General features: G+C 35.0%; 1 protein-coding gene across 1 annotated transcript; it reads left to right on the top strand.

Moving 5' to 3' along the window:
- The first annotated feature begins 2897 nt into the window (after nucleotides 1–2897).
- On the top strand, nucleotides 2898–3308 carry LOC145803502 (uncharacterized). Its single transcript, XM_082896810.1, has one exon. The coding sequence runs from the start codon at nucleotides 2898–2900 to the stop codon at nucleotides 3306–3308; it is 411 nt and encodes a 136-aa protein (XP_082752936.1).
- Nucleotides 3309–19184: the final 15876 nt, after the last annotated feature.

Genomic DNA, 19184 nt, shown 5'->3' with positions numbered 1-19184 from the left:
TCCAACTTCAATGAATAGAAGAGCACAATGAACATGGAAATAATTAAAGATATTGTATATAAAAGAAAGAAACTTTGAAATAGCAAAAGATATAATTGGAATTTGTATTACCTTTTCTTCTCATTCCTTAATTATTAAGGTCAATTGGCACCTTCATAAAATCATCAGGTCAAACTAAGCTCTTTTGATAGATCTCCACTTCGGGAAAATCAGGAACGCCATAAATGGAACGATACGTGAGTGTATGTTTTATGAGATCATAAAGGAACAATGCCCACCAAAATTTACCAAAATTTCACCATCCTTCATGTCATAACCCGACCCTCGTATATGTTTTCTGGTATGCTTTCAGTCCCTTACCCTGTGTATTGATATGCTTATTGTGAAATTTTATGTGAAATTAAATTTAACTGGGTGAATTTTATGATTAAAGAATCATATCTGTTACATAAGAGAAAAAAATCTATTACAATTATAATGTTTGGATCAGAAATTGGAAGCCTTAGAAGCTTAATTATCTGAAATTGACCTTATATTTGAGGTCAGCATAATTTTTAGACCATAGTATGCTTTTTTGTAAAATTTTGATTCAGAACGATTAAACTGATTAAATTTTGTCTTTATTCACCTTTAGATATATATATATATATATATATTTATGTTCCTTACATATTTGACTTAGAAGCCTTACTTAAAAATATCTCCTGAGAGAAAGGATTAGATAAGAGGAGGGTTTGAGTGGAAGGGGGAGAAGTTCTTCAAGAAGAAGGTTGGAAATTTGAGACTTGAGCTTAAGGTAAATTTATTCATCTCCTACAACTCTTCTTTTGAATTTGAGTGAGTTTTCCTCACAATCATGTGACTTAGGGATTGTAATGGCAATTTAGTGTGTGATCACTACTTAACTTGGAATATATTTTATTACTTGAGTGTGTTGGGAACTAGTTTGGCGTTATACAAAAGGACTACATCCTATTGTTTGGTTTGTATGTTGAGCCACATAATTTTGCATATATATAATGTGATATGTTAAAGAGAATTGAGTTGTAATTGTAACTTTGAAGGAGGAAAGAGTTGGTTGTGTTTGATTCATGTTAAAAGTAATGTTATGCCTTCATAATGTCCCAAATTCCTCCAATTTAGACTTTGTATTGCATTAGCCTTGGTGGGGATGTGTTGTATTTTGGACTGCAGAAAACAGGGCAAATTGCCACACGTGCGGCGGTCATGGCCGCACGTGCGGAAAACGGATCATTTTGGGTCTTTGGCTATTGGAAAAAAAGCACGTGCGGGGCTTCATTGCCGCACGTGCAAGACCAACTACCGCACGTGAGGGGCTCACAGCTGCACATGCGGCCCATGTTGGAAATTTTTGTCTACTCCGTTTTATCTGTTTAGCCCTCTGGTAATATTAAAATCCGTATTTGATGCCTCCTCAATGTTTATAAATTCGGTTGAAGTTCAACGAATCAGATATTGTTTTAAACGAAAAATAAACTAATGTCTGAACTGTGCGTGTATGTAGGGAATATACCAGAAGGGACTGTCGCTCCACCACAACATTGTGAGTAATAGTACCGTAGATGTACATTTACTTACCGTTAATAATCATTGTTATTAACGCTCTGTTCTTCGCAAGTAATAACGTTAACATTTATATTGATTGGAAATCGGTGTGAACTTATCTGAACGTTGAAAGAATCTGTGTACATTCGTATCACTCTGGAATTACTCTACTCTGCTAATATCTGGCCAGAGGCCAATCTGTAAAGTCTGTTAGGCCAGAGGCCGACTTGTAAAGTCTGTTAGGCCAGAGGCCGATCGGTAAAATCTATTAGGCCTAAGGTCATTCTGTATATTACTGGGCTTAAAGCCACTCTGTTTAAAGACTGGGCCCAAGGCCGTTCTGGGAATAATTACATGATAAGGTTAACCATAAGTTCTCTGCACTTTTATACATTGTAGTTCAAGCTAATCATTGAATTATCTACGTATTATTATTCACTAAGCTTCGCTCACTCTGTGTTATGTCTGTTCTGTAGGTACTCAATCTCGAGGTCAGTCCTAGTGCAACCTGGATCACTTGTCTTTTGCTATTACACCACAACCAAACCCTTAGACGAAGCTCATTCATTTTGTGGAATCCTTGCAGAGCTTTTGGCTTCGTGTACTGAACCTTTTTTCGGATTTTGTAAAACATGATTAACTTCTCTTAACCTAATTTTGTTACATCCCCAGACTCGGGGATGGGTCTGTATATCTGTTTATATATATATATATAGCTATGTGTGTGATTATTATGCGATGAACTATCGATATTAAGTGTATGATCTTGGCATGTTAGTATTAGCTCAATGGATGTTATTTTCTGTTGTTTAATGCTTCCGTTCAGGCCCCATAAGTTATATATATCGGGTCTTATGCCTGTTTCCGAAGTGGTCATGCCCAAAGTTTTAGGAGCGTGTTCAAGGGTGTGACAAGTGGTATTAGAGCACGAGTTGCTATCTCACACACGAATCCATTGAGCCTTAGGATGTCTAGAAAAGACTAAGGCATCATGCATAATATTCTGAATGCATATGGAAAGATTGATGGCAACGTTAACTGTAATCTGCTAACGTTAACGATTATGATCCATGTTTATTGTATATTCCTTGTGTACGTTGTAATTGATTGTTATGTAGAATATGGTGAGAACAAGGACAGAAGACCCGGAAGATGCTACTTCTGTACGGTTGGACAGAGTGGAAAGAATGATCATGGAAATGGCGGAGACTTTACGGCAACAACAGCAGCAGCCATAACCACAACCATCACCGCCACCGGTACCTCCACCTGTGGGACAAGATTTTAATGCTGAGGACCGAACTATCACGCTTACGAGGGAATTTAAGAAGATGAAGCCACCCTCATTCAAGGGAGGAATGGAACCGATGAAAGCTAAAACATGGGTGTTAGGGATAGAAAAGCTGTTCGAAGTATTTCCTTGTACCAAAGCCCAGAAAGTGCAACTTGCTGCCTTCACTCTTGAAAACGAAGCACGAAGGTGGTGGATGCTTACGAGAACTGTGCATCATGGCTTAACATGGGATAGATTTTTGGAACTGTTTTATGACAAGTACTTTCCTCAAAGTATGCGAGACAAAAAGGTGACAGAATTTGAAACCCTCAGGCAAGGAAACAAAACCGTTACGGAATATGATGCCCAATTAGCAGAACTAGCTCGGTTTGCACCTCATATGGTGGATACGGACTACAAGAAAGCGCAAAAATTTGAGGGCGGACTTCGGAATGCCATCCTTGACTGAGTCAACATGTTGAAGCTACCCACCTATGTTGATGTGTTGGAAAGAGCTGTTATAACAGAGGGAAACATTGCTGCTCAAAATCGGATTTCCGAGTGGAAAGGGAAAAGGCAAAACAATCAATTGTCAAAAGGGTCAATCACTCCACCAAACAAGAAACAGAATTCATGGGCTTTTAGTACTTCCACCTTTGCTTCAGATTTAACTCCCGTTTGTTCAGAATGTGGAAAGAAGCACCGTGGGACTTATTATCGGTTGTCTGGAGCATGTTTTAGGTGTGGTAAAACGGGTCATCTGGTAAAGGATTGTCCTCAATGGAATCAATAAAATGGTAATAAGGTTGCCACAAGTTCAGCAGGGTCTACACCAGCACCTAACACCAAGTCAGCTGCTAAGCCTGTTAACAATAAAGACACCACAAGACAAGGCAGGGTGTTTGCATTGGTCCCGGGAGATGTGCAAAACGCTGCAACAGTGGTGTCAGGTACATTTATTGTTCACGGTCATTTTGCTCATGTATTGTTTGATTCTGGCTCTACCCATTCTTTTGTGACAAAACTATTTGCTCAAAATTTAGATAGACCCGAAGAAGTATTATCCTATATGTTATGTGTGTCCTCACCTTTGGGGGATTCTATGATCTGTACTTCTGTATATTTTGCTTGTGAACTCCTAATTGGGGATATCTGGGTATATGCCAACTTATTGCCTCTTAACATGACTCACTTCGATGTTATTCTGGGAATGGACTGGCTGAGTGAATATTGTGCAACTATTAACTGTTTGACTAAGCAAATCAGTTTCCACCCTACAGGACAATTGGAATCTACCTTTCAGCGATGTGGAGTGACTTCTCCACCTTATTTGATTTCTGCGGTCAAAGCCCATAAATTAATTCAGAAGGGGTGTCAGGGGTATTAATGCAATGTTTCGGAGGGGCAAGTGATGTATGGGCGTACTGACATGATTCTAGTTGTCTGTGAGTTTTCGGATGTTTTTCCGGAAGAATTACCGGGGGAGTTAGTAGACCATGAAATTGAGTTTACAATTGAAGTGGTGCCGGGAACTCAACCCATTTCTAAGACTCCGTATAGAATGTCACTGGTTGAGATAAAGGAATTAAAGGTTCAGTTGCAAGATTTACTTGATAAGGGATTCATTTGCCCAAGTGTCTCTCCTTGGGGTGCACCAATTCTGTTTGTGAAAAAGAAAGACGACAACACTCTGATTGTGTATAGATTACAGGGAACTTAATAAGGTGACAATCAAGAATAAATACCCATTGCCTCGGATTGATGATTTGTTTGACCAGCTACAAGGGGCACAGGTCTTTTCAAATATTGATCTACGGTCCGGATACCATCAACTAAAGGTCAAAACTGATGATGTTGAGAAAACGACTTTCCGAACTTGATACGGTCATTATCAATTTTTGGTTATGCCCTTTGGAGTTACTAACGCACCAGCAGTATTTATGGATTTGATGAATTGTGTCTTCAAGCCCTATCTGGATGAGTTTGTGGTGGTATTTATCGATGACATCCTTATTTACTCGAAGAATGCAAAAGCTCATGAGAATCATCTTCGTTTAATCCTTCAAACACTCCGAGAAAAGAAGTTGTATGCAAAGCTGAAGAAACGTGAATTCTGGCTACATGAAGTAGCGTTCTTGGGGCATGTGATAACGAAGGAAGGTGTATCTGTGGATTCGTATAAGATTAAGGCAATTATACGTTGGCCGACTCCTACTAATGTAATTGAAGTGCATTGTTTCTTGGGGTTAGCCAGGGTACTATAGGAGGTTTGTTCAAGATTTCTCCAAAATCGCTGTACCGCTTACTCAACTGACTCAAAAGGGAGTCGTATTTGAATGGTCAGACCAGCGAGAATCTGCTTTTCGGGAATTAAAAATGAAGTTAACTACAGCTCCAGTCCTTAACTTGCCATCTGGTACTGAAGGATTTGTGATCTACAGTGATGCATCTCATAAAGGACTTAGATGTGTACTTATGCAAAATGGAAGAGTTATTGCTTATGCTTCCGGACAACTTAAACCCCATGAAAAGAATTATCCCACACATGATCTTGAGCTAGCAGCAGTAGTTTTCGCTTTGAAGATATGGCGACACTATCTGTATGGCACTACTTGCGAAGCCTACACAGACCAAAAGAGCCTCAAGTATCTTTTCACCCAGAAAGAGTTGAATATGCGACAGTGGCAATGGTTAGAGCTTATTAAAGACTATGATTTGCAGATCCATTACCATCTTGGTAAAGCCAATACGGTTTTAGATGCATTTAGTCGGAAAAATATGGGAAATTTGGCGAATTTGTTTACGGGGAAAAAAGGGTTAGTGATTGAATTGGATAAAATAAAGGTAGACCTTGTGATGTATGGACAAGAGGCCATGGTAGCAGCAGTAATGGCCCAACCGACATTACTTGAAGAGATCAAACTACGTCAAATGGAAAATGAAACTTTAAGGAAGATATGTGATGAGTTAGAGACAAAACCGAAACCGGGATTCAATTTGGTGGATTCAGTACTCAAATTTGAAAACTGAATATGTGTCCCCAATGTGTTGGAACTTAAACGAAAATTGATGGAAGAAGCACATGCCTCGAGATTTTCAATGCATTCGGTAAGTGCTAAAATGTACCAGGATTTGAAACAGAATTTATGGTGGCCAAGTATGAAAAAGGAGATCGCGGAGTTCGTCTCTACATGTTTGCAATGTCAGCAAGTAAAGGCGGAGCATCAGAGACCAGCAGGATTGTTGCAACCCTTTCCAATCCCAGAATGGAAATGGGAACATCTGACCATGGATTTTGTTGTAGGGTTACCACGGATTCCTCGGGGTATGAATTCTATATGGGTTATTGTGGACCGATTAACTAAGTCCGCTCACTTCCTACATGTGAAGACTCAGTATAATGCAGATAAACTTGCTGCAATTTATGTGAATGAAATTGTAAGACTCCATGGTGTTTCGGTCTCAATTGTGTCAGACGGGGATCCAAAATTTGTTTCGAGATTCGGGCAAAGTCTGCAGGAAGCAATGGGTACAAAATTAAAGTTTAGCACAGCTTTCCACCCTCAGACAGACGGACAATCCGAGAGAACGATACAGACATTGGAAGATATGCTCCGAATGTATGTTTTAGATTATCAGGAAAGTTGGGAAGCTCATCTACCGTTGGTAGAGTTCATGTACAATAATAGTTACCATTCGAGTATTGGGATGGCACCCTACGAAGCTCTATATGGCAGACCATGTCGTTTCCCCGTATACTGGGCTGAAGTTGGAGATAGAACACTATTAGGGCCTGAACTTATCCAACTGACAACTGAAAAGATTAAGACTATTCGAGAAAGACTGAAAACCACCCAAAGTAGACAAAAGAGTTATGCGGACAACCGACGAAGATATTTGGAATTTGAAGTTGGTAATCATATTTTTGTGAAAGTTACTCCGATGAAGGGGCATCCAAGGTTCGGCAAAAGGGGTAAGTTAACACCCTGATATGTTGGCCCATTCCAAGTTCTGGAAAAAGTGGGTTCGGTAGCTTACCGAGTTGCTCTTTCACCAAGTATGAGCCAAGTGCATAATGTATTCCATGTGTCTATGCTTCGAGGGTATCTCCCGGATCCGTCTCGTGTCACTGATTACCACCAAATCATTCTGGATGATAAGTTGACATATGATGAGAAACCAATTCAGATTCTGGATCGACAAGTGAAACAGTTACGGAGTCGAGAGATTCCAATGGTAAAAGTTGAGTGGCAAGAACATTACGGAACCAAAGCTACTTGGGAAAAAGAAGGGGAAATGCAACACCAGTATCTGCATCTGTTCCTATCCTAAGGTAAAACAAGTTTGAGGGACCAAACTTATTTAGGGGGGGGGGGGGGGGGAGAGTGTAATAAAAGAACAGTGCCCCACCAAAATTCACCAAAATTTCACCATCCTTCATGTAATAACCCGACCCTCGTATATGTTTTCTGGTATGCTTTTAGTCCCTTACCCTGTGCATTGATATGCTTATTGTGAAATTTTATGTGAAATTTAATTTAAGTGGGTGAATTTTATGATTAGAGAATCATATCTATTACATAAGAGAAAAATCTGTTACAATTATAATGTTTGGATCAGAAATTGGAAACCTTAGAAGCTTAATTATCTAAAATTGACCTTATATTTGAGGTCAGCATAATTTTTAGACCATAGTATGCTTTTCTGTAAAATTTTGATTCAGAATGATTAAACTAATTAAATTTTGTCTTTATTCACCTTTAGATATATATATATATATATATATTTATGTTCCTTACATATTTGACTTAGAAGCCTTACTTAAAAATATCTCCTGAGAGAAAGGATTAGATAAGAGGAGGGTTTGAGAGGAAGGGGGAGAAGTTCTTCAAGAAGAAGGTTGGGAATTTGAGAGACTTAAGCTTGATGTAAATTTATTCATCTCCTACAACTCTTCTTTTGAATTTGAGTGAGTTTTCCTCACAATCATGTGACTTAGGGATTGTAATGGCAATTTAGTGTGTGATCACTACTTAACTTGGAATATATTTTATTACTTGAGTGTGTTGGGAACTAGTTTGGCGTTATACAAAGGGACTACATCCTATTGTTTGGTTTGTATGTTGAGCCACATAATTTTGCATATATATAATGTGATATGTTAAAGAGAATTGAGTTGTAATTGTAACTTTGAAGGAGGAAAGAGTTGGTTGTGTTTGATTCATGTTAAAAATAATGTTATGCCTTCATAATGTCCCAAATTCCTCCAATTTAGACTTTGTATTGCATTAGCCTTGGTGGGGATGTGTTGTATTTTGGACTGCACAAAACAGGGCAACTGCACGTGCGGGGGTCATGGCCACACGTGCGGAAAACATAGCATTTTGGGTCATTGGCTACTGGAAAAAAGGCACGTGCGAGCTTTACTGCCACACGTACGGGGCTCACAGCCGCACGTGCGGCCCATGCTAGAAATTTTTGTCTGCTCCGTTTTATCTGTTTAGCCCTCTAGTATTATTAAAATCAGTATTTGATGCCTCCTCAATGTTTATAAATTCGGTTGAAGTTCAACGAATCATATATTGTTTTAAACAAAAAATAAACTAATCTCTGAACTGTGCGTGTATGTAGGGAATATACCGGAAGGGGCTGTCGCTCCACCACAACACTGTGAGTAATAGTACCGTAGATGTACATTTACTTACCATTAATAATCATTATTATTAACGCTCAGTGCGTCGCAAGTAATAACGTTAACATTTATATTGATTGGAAATCGATGTGAACTTATGTGAACGTTGAAAGAATTTGTGTATGTTAATCATATTATTTAATTTTGATGATGTCTAAAATATATTAGTTAATATACATATTATTTGACACAAATTATTATCTTTTTAAAATATATATATTTGTTAAATATTATTTAAATAAAATAATATTATCTTTTAAAAATATATATGTTAAATATTATTTTAAATATTTTCAAAAACTTTACTATTCACTTTTTGAAAAATAGGGTTAATTACTATTCATCTTTTGACAAATCGATTAATTATATTATTTTGACAAAAATGATTATTTTAAATATTTTCAAAAACTTTACTATTCACTTTTTGAAAAATAGGGTTAATTACTATTCATCTTTTGACAAATCGATTAATTATATTATTTTGACAAAAATGATTGATTGGTTGTATTATTTTGACAAATTTGATATTTATGGGTTGTCTTATTTTGACAAAATTAATATGGAGTGGTAAAATATTTAGTATAAAATCTTTACAACATATACAATATTTTAAAGAGGACATATATTTTCAGATCCATCATAAATATTATTTATAGAGATTTTTCTGTATGCAAAATTTTGATTAGAACTTATATAACATTATATGCAGAATACATCACGTGCGCTATTAAATTTTTTACACTACATTGATTATATTATATTATAATCAAACAAGAAGAAAAAGATGGAGTTATGTATATATGTATATATATATATATATATTATAAACTAGATGGAGAAAATTATTTGTTTGTTTGAAAGTTGTGAACTTTGTATTAAATTGTCTACAAAAACGGTGGCTCCATGTTTGAAAAAAAACAAGAAGAAAAAAATCAATCTTATTTTTATCTTTTTAATTCTTATCATTTGCTGACTATTTAAATTTAAGGAGTGTGCTTATGTAAGCAATGACATCAAGAGCCTGCTTATGTAAGCGATGACAACAGGAGCATGCTTATGTAAGCGATGACGTCAGGAGCGTGCTTATGTAAGCCATGACGTCAGCAAGGAGCGTCCAACGGGTATATTTTTGTGTATAAATAGAGGTGTTGGATGTGGAGAAAAAATCAAGAACTTGAAGAGAAAATATTTCTGTGAGCTCCAAAATTCTGAGTATTCTGCTCTTTCACTTTCAGATCTAAGTCTAGCTTTTGTTCTTACACTTTCATATCTACTCTTTGTGAGAGAATTATTATAAAAGTGGGTTCAATTACCACTTATTCTTATTCCTTATTTTTGTGAGAGATTTTGTAAGGGTAAGGCATTTATTGTTGAGTGAGGCTCAATAGATAAGAGTAAGTCTTGTGCCAAATCCACAAGCTTGGTGGTGTATTTATTCAATTGATAGTAAAGAAATTCTCAAGGAGGTTCCTTGGGGAGTGGACGTAGGCCTGGCGTGCCGAACCACTATAAATCGCAGTGTTTGATTTTCTCTCTCTATCTCTTCTACTTTTATATCGATAATTATTATTCTGTTTTTTTTATTTATTAAAATTCTGAATATTGTGTTATTTTTAATATTGTGAAATTTTTAATAACCCAATTCACCCCCCCTCTTGGGTTGCCTATCTGGGATAACAATTGGTATCAGAGCCTAGACTCTAGTTTTTGTGACTTAACCGTCTCAGAGTAGATCATGGCAACCCCTAGTTATTCCTTACCCGAGGGACAAGCATCTAATAGGCCACCTCTATTTAGCGGCACAAATTTTAGTTATTGGAAAACTAGGATGACCATACATATTCAATCTAATGATTATGAATGTTGGAAAATTATTTGTAATGGTCCAAAAATTCCTACCAAAACTATAGATGGACTTAGGGTACCAAAACCTGAAGATGAGTGGGATGAATCAGATACTAGAATGGCCCAAATTAATGTCAAAGCTACAAACATGTTGTACTGTGCTTTAGATGCCAACGAGTTCAATAGAATTTCCACATGTAAAACCGCTAAAGAAATTTGGGACAAGCTTATAGTGACTCATGAGGGAACCGAACAAGTTAAAGAATCTAGAGTCAGTTTGCTAGTCCATAATTATGAACTTTTTAAAATGAAGCCTGATGAAACTATTCCTCAAATGTTTACTCGTTTTACTGATATTATTAATGGTTTAACTTCTCTTGGCAAAATATATACTAATGCTGAAATTGTAAGAAAAGTGCTTAGGTCATTGCCAAAAAGTTGGGAGACAAAAGTCATTGCCATTACCGAAGCCAAGGATTTATCAAAGCTAAGTCTAGATGAGTTAATGGGATCTCTATTAACTCATGAGCTCATAATGCAAGAAGGGAAGGAAGAGGATGACAACAACAAGAAGAAAGGAATAGCTTTCAAATCCACCTCGAAACATCAAGAGGATAAGGAAGATGATTCAGATGAGGATGAGGAAATGGCATTCATCACTAGAAAGTTCCAAAGGTTTGTGAGAAAGAAACAAGGTGTACGAAATTTTTTCAGAAAAGACTTCAACAACAGGGATTTTCAAAGAGGAGAAAATCACAAAAAATCTGAAGTAACCTGCTATGAATGCAACAAACCTGGACACTACAAATCAGAATGTCCAGAACTTAAGAAAAAATTCAAGAAGGACAAAAAGAAAGCTATGATTGCAGCATGGGGAGAAGATAGTGATGAAAGCGACACAGAAACCGAAGTTTGCAAAAACGAGGTTGCTAACCTATGTTTAATGGCACTTGGAAATGAAAATGAGGTAAATGACGAATCCTTTACATTTGATGAATTACAATTAGCTTTTGATGAATTACATGCAGAATTTAAGAAACTTAGTTTGAAAAATAATTGTCAAAAGAAAGTAATTTCAAGTTTATCAAAAGAAAATGAATCATTGACTTCCAAGATAAATGTTTTAGAAAATGAAGCCATGAAAATGAAAAAGGAAAATGCGATTTTAACTCAAAAAGAGTCTTCAATTTCTGAAAAACATTTAGTTGTATTGCAAAAAGAAAACGAGTCTTTAAAAAATGAGCAAATTATTTTAAAAGAAAATATTGAAGACTTGAAAACTACTCTTTCAAAGTTCACTCAAGGTAGAGAGACTTTAGATAAAATTCTTAAAAATCAAAACCGTACTTTTGGTAGAGCCGGAATTGGATATAAACCTTTTTCAAAAGTAAAAACTGCCAAAAATGGTTTTGTATATGCATCTTCTAATCACTCTCATCTCACATGTCATTTTTGTGGAACAAAAGGTCATATTTCACCTTCATGTCCTATTAAAAGAAATCCTTTTGCTAAAATAAAAAAGATGTGGGTTCCTAAGGATATCTCAAGGATATCAAATTCTAACTTTTATGGACCCAAGAAAAAATGGGTACCAATAGATAAATCAAATTTTTGTAGGTATGTTTCAAGACAAAATCCAGTAACGATAGATGGTATCTCGACAGTGCATGTTCGAGGCACATGACTGGAAATAAAGCTATGTTCGCCACACTCCAACCAAAGGATGGCGGATATGTGACTTTTGGCGACAATAGCAAGGGTAAAATCATTGGTGTAGGAAGTATTGGTAAAAATCCCTCTCCTATTATTGAAAATGTTTTATTTGTTGAAGGTTTAAAACATAACTTGCTTAGTATTAGTCAATTATGTGATAAAGGTTATAGAGTTATTTTTGAGAAAACTCATTGCACTATTGAAAATACCTTAGAAAACAAAACTTTATTTGTAGGTTATAGACATGAGAATGTATATGTGTTTGATTTACATGATTTATCTTCTCATTTTAACATTAAATGTTTATCTGCTATAAATGATAATGGTTGGCTTTGGCATAGAAGATTAGGACATGCTCATTTTGATTTAATTTCCAAACTTTCAAAAAATGAGTTAGTCATAGGTTTACCAAAAATTGTTTTTGAAAAAGATAAACTTTGTGATGCATGTCAATTTGGAAAACAAACTAGAATTTCTTTTAAATCCAAAAATATCGTTTCAACTACTAGACCGCTTCAACTCTTGCATATTGATCTATTCGGACCATCTAGAACATTAAGTTTAGGAGGAAAATCTTATGCCCTTGTTTGTGTTGATGATTACACTAGATATACATGGGTATTATTTTTAACACACAAAAATGAAGCTTTTTATAATTTCTCAAAACTTTGTAAAAGAATTCAAAATGAGAAAAATCTTAATATTTGTAGTATTAGAAGTGACCATGGTAGAGAATTTGAAAATGATGATTTTATTAAGTTTTGTGATGACTTAGGAATAGATCATAATTTCTCAGCCCCTAGGACTCCTCAACAAAACGGTGTGGTTGAAAGAAAAAATAGAACTCTTGAAGAAATGGCTCGTACTATTGTGAAAATAATTTGCCTAAATATTTTTGGGCGGAAGCTGTAAACACTGCATGCTATGTTATAAACCGTGCCATGATTAGACCTATTCTTAAGAAAACTCCTTACGAACTTTGGAAAGGTAGAAAACCTAATATTAGTCACTTGCGTGCTTTTGGTTGTAAATGCTTTGTATTAAATAACAATAAAGATAATTTAGGAAAATTTGATGCTAAATCGGATGAAACTATATTTCTTGGTTATTCTATGTCTAGTAAAGCTTATAGAGTATTTAATAAAAGAACTCTACTTGTTGAAGAATCTGTGCATGTTGTTTTTGATGAATCTAACGATATTATTTCCAAGAATCTTTTAAGTAATGATATTGTAGAAAATCAACCAAGCATGGAGAGTATTTATAAAAAGGAAAATGAAGAAAATCCATTACGCAAACATGACGAAGAAATGACAATGGAGAATCTTCAAGAAATATATGCTCTTCCAGAAAATGACTCAAATCTACCAAAAGAATGGAAGTATGCTCATGGCCACCCCAAAGACCTCATCATAGGTGATGCGGCGGAAGGTATAAAAACTCGTTCCTCTGTTAGAAATATTTGTGGTAACTTGGCATTTGTTTCACAAATTGAACCAAAATCATTTTTAGAAGCTGAAAATGATGAAAACTGGATTTTAGCAATGCAAGAAGAATTAAATCAATTTGAAAGAAATGAAGTTTGGTTTTTGACCCCTCGACCTAAGGATCATCCCGTTATTGGTACAAAATGGGTTTTTCGAAATAAAATGGACGAATCTGGAGTTGTTACTAGAAATAAAGCTAGATTAGTAGCTCAAGGCTATAATCAAGAAGAGGGAATTGATTTTGATGAAACTTTTGCACCAGTTGCTAGACTTGAAGCTATTAGAATGTTACTTGCTTTTGCGTGTTTTAAAGATTTTAAATTATATCAAATGGATGTTAAAAGTGCTTTTTTAAATGGGTACATTTCGGAGGAAGTCTATGTTGAACAACCTCCCGGTTTTGAAAATCATAAATACCCGGATCATGTTTTCAAACTTTCAAAAGCCTTATATGGCTTGAAACAAGCTCCTAGAGCATGGTATGAAAGATTGAGTAATTTTCTACTTGACAAAGGTTTTTGTAGAGGAAAAATTGATACAACACTTTTTATAAAAATCAAAAAGGAAGATATGCTAATCGTTCAAATTTATGTTGATGATATCATTTTTGGTGCTACTAATGAAAATTTGTGCAAAGAGTTTGCTAAAGACATGCAGAGTGAGTTTGAAATGAGTATGATGGGGGAATTAAATTACTTCCTTGGTCTACAAATTAAACAAACTAATGATGGAATCCATTTAAATCAAACGAAATATATCAAAGATCTACTCAAAAGGTTTGAAATGGAATCATCAAAGCCTGCAGCAACTCCAATGAGCACATCAATAAAAATCGACAAAGATGAGCAAGGTAAACCCGTAGATGAGAAGAAATATCGAGGTATGATTGGTTCTTTACTTTATCTTACTGCAAGTAGGCCCGACATAATGTTTAGTGTTTGTATGTGTGCACGTTTTCAATCCGCACCGAAAGAGTCACACATCATCGCAGTCAAACGCATTTTCAGATATCTTGTCGGCACTCAAAATTTGGGATTATGGTATCCTAAGGGAACCACCTTTGAAATTTTTGGTTACTCAGATGCCGACTTTGCGGGATGTAGACTTGACCGAAAAAGCACTAGTGGCACTTGTCATTTTCTTGGACACTCACTCACCTCTTGGTTTTGCAAAAAAACAAAACTCAGTGGCTTTGTCAACTGCTGAAGCAGAATACATTGCCGCCGCTGGGTGTTGTGCATAATTGCTTTGGATGAAACAACAACTTCAAGATTTTGGACTTCACTATGATCATATTCCTATAAAATGTGACAACACAAGTGCCATTAACCTTTCAAAAAATCCTATTCAGCACTCACGCACTAAACACATTGAAATAAGGCATCATTTTCTGAGAGATCATGTACTCAAAGGTGACATTGAACTCGAATTTGTGCCTACAAATTGTCAATTAGCTGACATATTTACTAAGCCTCTAAATGAAGAACAATTTTGTTATATTAGAACAGAACTTGGTATGATGAATACTCCAATATAATGTTTATATTAAAAAATAATTTTTTAATAATTAAATAAAATAAATATTGTAATAATAATTATTATTATAAAAAATAATAACCATAATAATAATATACATATATTTATATATATAATTTTTCTCTCTCTCTCTTCCGTTCCGTCTCTATCTCTCACCCACTCTCTCCCTTACTCTTTCTTTTTCTCCTTCTCTTGCTGTCTCGCTCTCCCCTTCTTCCTCTACCCTTAGCCGACTCCATCTCCACCATCACCATAGCCTACAACCAACTCCACCATCCACAAAATCATCGATCACTTTCATCACTATCACCATCCATCCAAATCCCTCACTAATCTTCCAAACTCCATCACTTCTCCACCCGAAATCTGCATCACCATCTTCACCGATTCATCAAGTTCCATCACCGATCCATCAAGATCCGTGACTGATCCATCAAGATCCATTGCCGATCTACAAAAATTCGTCACCGATCTACCCAATCGTCTCAATTTCTTCCGTTCATCAAGGTTATCACCGATCAACATGTTAAAATTTTTGTTGCACTGTGTTGTATTTTTTTACTTGTTATATGTGCTCCAAATTTTCTTGGATTTAATATTGGTTGCTTCTACCTTGATTGAAGTATTTGTTTTTATTTTTATTTTCTCCTTTTTTGCTAGTGCACTTGGTGTAGTTGTTTATGGCCAGATCTTAAGGGCCTTTGGTGTCATAGATTGGTAATTTATTTCTTCAATTTTATGAAATTTCTAGTGCATTAACTCAGGGGGAGACTCATATTTTGAGATTAACAATCATTATAAAAATATATATATATATATATATATAAAAAAGGGCATGTGTATATTCTGTGCATAATTTTAGGAGGAGTATATATATACATTTTTTTTTTCTTATCTGCCATACTCCTTATCTGCACCAACAAACAATTTTTTTGTGCAAAGTCAAAATTTAAAAAAAAAATAATAATAAGAATAATAATAAATAAATAAAGGAAGAAATGCTCACAATTTTATTTCAGAAAAAGAAAATATTACTCGATTACAGGTAAATTTTCAGAAGGTTTCACAGATTTTTTCTTTTTCACTTCTCTCAACAATTTTTCATGAGCCTCTGTTACATGCCTCTCTCTATTTTCGATTTCTGTGAGTCTTGGCATTATCACCGTTGCATAATACTGCACTGCATTCTCCAACTGTGCATTTTTTCTTTTTAGCTCTTTCTTCTCCTTACACATATTCACTACTTGTTGTTTTAACAAGCACACCTCATCTCTCCATTGCTGATTTTCTTGTACTCTTGCTTGTAATCGTCGCACCATATTGGAAACTGCAGTCATGGCCTGTGTACTAAGAGCCACAGTGTGATTAATAGCATCGAAATCATTTCGATTGCCAATACCACTAGAACCCTCATTTACAGGCATAGCATGTGCCTGCGTCACTGGTACTCTCTCATTTGCCTGCATTACAGGCACCTCATGCAGGTCCGACTCATTGATAGCCAAGGTAAGGAATGACATGATTACAAAAGAAGCTAAAACAAATTTTTCTCTCAAAACACTTGATGATTTTGTATCTTTGCCTCTGATCTGTGTCACTTTTTATACACTCCATTGCTCCATTCCTCGATGCATATCTGCTATCTCTGCTCAAATCTTTTGTTTGTCCATACTTCCTGCGCTCGAGATGCTCCAAAATCCCCACAATGATTCCGACAAGACAGCCGGCCCCTTATTTTATTTTTGGCCACCCAAATTATTGTATCCACTATGTTTGTTTCTTATCTTCATCTTTATTTTGATGATGTCAAAGGGGGAGAAAAAATATGATTTTGAAAATTATATGTTGCAGGGTTACCATTATCAAAATTATATGCCGCAGGGTTGTCAAATATTTTGTCAAATTTATTTTGTGTCAAATCCATACAAATATTGCCATCATCAAAAAGGGGGAGATTGCTAATCATATTATTTAATTTTGATGATGTCTAAAATATATTAGTTAATATACATATTATTTGACACAAATTATTATCTTTTTAAAATATATATATTTGTTAAATATTATTTAAATAAAATAATATTATCTTTTAAAAATATATATGTTAAATATTATTTTAAATATTTTCAAAAACTTTACTATTCACTTTTTGAAAAATAGGGTTAATTACTATTCATCTTTTGACAAATCGATTAATTATATTATTTTGACAAAAATGATTATTTTAAATATTTTCAAAAACTTTACTATTCACTTTTTGAAAAATAGGGTTAATTACTATTCATCTTTTGACAAATCGATTAATTATATTATTTTGACAAAAATGATTGATTGGTTGTATTATTTTGACAAATTTGATATTTATGGGTTGTCTTATTTTGACAAAATTAATATGGAGTGGTAAAATATTTAGTATAAAATCTTTACAACATATACAATATTTTAAAGAGGACATATATTTTCAGATCCATCATAAATATTATTTATAGAGATTTTTCTGTATGCAAAATTTTGATTAGAACTTATATAACATTATATGCAGAATACATCACGTGCGCTATTAAATTTTTTACACTACATTGATTATATTATATTATAATCAAACAAGAAGAAAAAGATGGAGTTATGTATATATGTATATATATATATATATATATATTATAAACTAGATGGAGAAAATTATTTGTTTGTTTGAAAGTTGTGAACTTTGTATTAAATTGTCTACAAAAACGGTGGCTCCATGTTTGAAAAAAAACAAGAAGAAAAAAATCAATCTTATTTTTATTTTTTTAATTCTTATCATTTGCTGACTATTTAAATTTAAGGAGTGTGCTTATGTAAGTAATGACATCAAGAGCCTGCTTATGTAAGCGATGACATCAGGAGCGTGCTTATGTAAGCGATGACGTCAGGAGCGTGCTTATGTAAGCCATGACGTCAGCAAGGAGCGTCCAACGGGTATATTTTTGTGTATAAATAGAGGTGTTGGATGTGGAGAAAAAATCAAGAACTTGAAGAGAAAATATTTCTGTGAGCTCCAAAATTCTGAGTATTCTGCTCTTTCACTTTCAGATCTAAGTCTAGCTTTTGTTCTTACACTTTCATATCTACTCTTTGTGAGAGAATTATTGTAAAAGTGGGTTCAATTACCACTTATTCTTATTCCTTATTTTTGTGAGAGATTTTGTAAGGGTAAGGCATTTATTGTTGAGTGAGGCTCAATAGATAAGAGTAAGTCTTGTGCCAAATCCACAAGCTTGGTGGTGTATTTATTCAATTGATAGTAAAGAAATTCTCAAGGAGGTTCCTTGGGGAGTGGACGTAGGCCTGGCGTGCCGAACCACTATAAATCGCAGTGTTTGATTTTCTCTCTCTATCTCTTCTACTTTTATATTGATAATTATTATTCTGTTTTTTTTATTTATTAAAATTCTGAATATTGTGTTATTTTTAATATTGTGAAATTTTTAATAACCCAATTCACCCCCTCTTGGGTTGCCTATCTGGGATAACAGTGTACATCCGCATCACTCTGGAATTACTCTACTCTGTTAATATCTGGCCAGAGGCCAATCTGTAAAGTCTGTTAGGCCAGAGGCCGATCTGTAAAATCTATTAGGCATAAGGCCATTTTGTATATTGTTGGGCTTAAAGCCACTCTGTTTAAAGACTGGGTCCAAGGCCGTTTTGGGAATAATTACAGGATAAGGTTAACCATAAGTTCTCTGCACTTTTATACATGGTAGTTCAAGCTAATCATTGAATTGTCTACGTATTATTATTTGCTGAGCTTCGCTCACTCTGTGTTATGTCTGTTCTGTAGGTACTCAGTTTGGAGTCAGTCCTAATCCAACTTGGATCACTTGTCTTTTGCTATTACACCACAACCAAACCCTTAGACGAGGCTCATTCATTTTGTGGAATCCTTGCAGAGCTTTTGGTTTCGTGTACTGAACCTTTTGTCGGACTTTGTAAAACATGATTAACTTCTCTTAACCTAATTTTGTTACATCCCCAGACTCGGGGATGGGTCTGTATATCTGTTTATATATATATATATATATATATAGCT

This window comes from Camellia sinensis, chromosome 1, assembly GCF_055761805.1.
Source record: "Camellia sinensis isolate YWXY chromosome 1, ASM5576180v1, whole genome shotgun sequence".
NCBI lineage: Eukaryota > Viridiplantae > Streptophyta > Magnoliopsida > Ericales > Theaceae > Camellia > Camellia sinensis.
Note: the sequence above shows the minus strand (reverse complement) of the source record. Positions and strands in the feature narration are given on the sequence as shown.

Excerpts from the sequence above, each read along its gene's own strand:
- LOC145803502 (XM_082896810.1), top strand. The coding sequence starts at position 2,898 with ATGAAGCCACCCTCATTCAAGGGAGGAATGGAACCGATGAAAGCTAAA.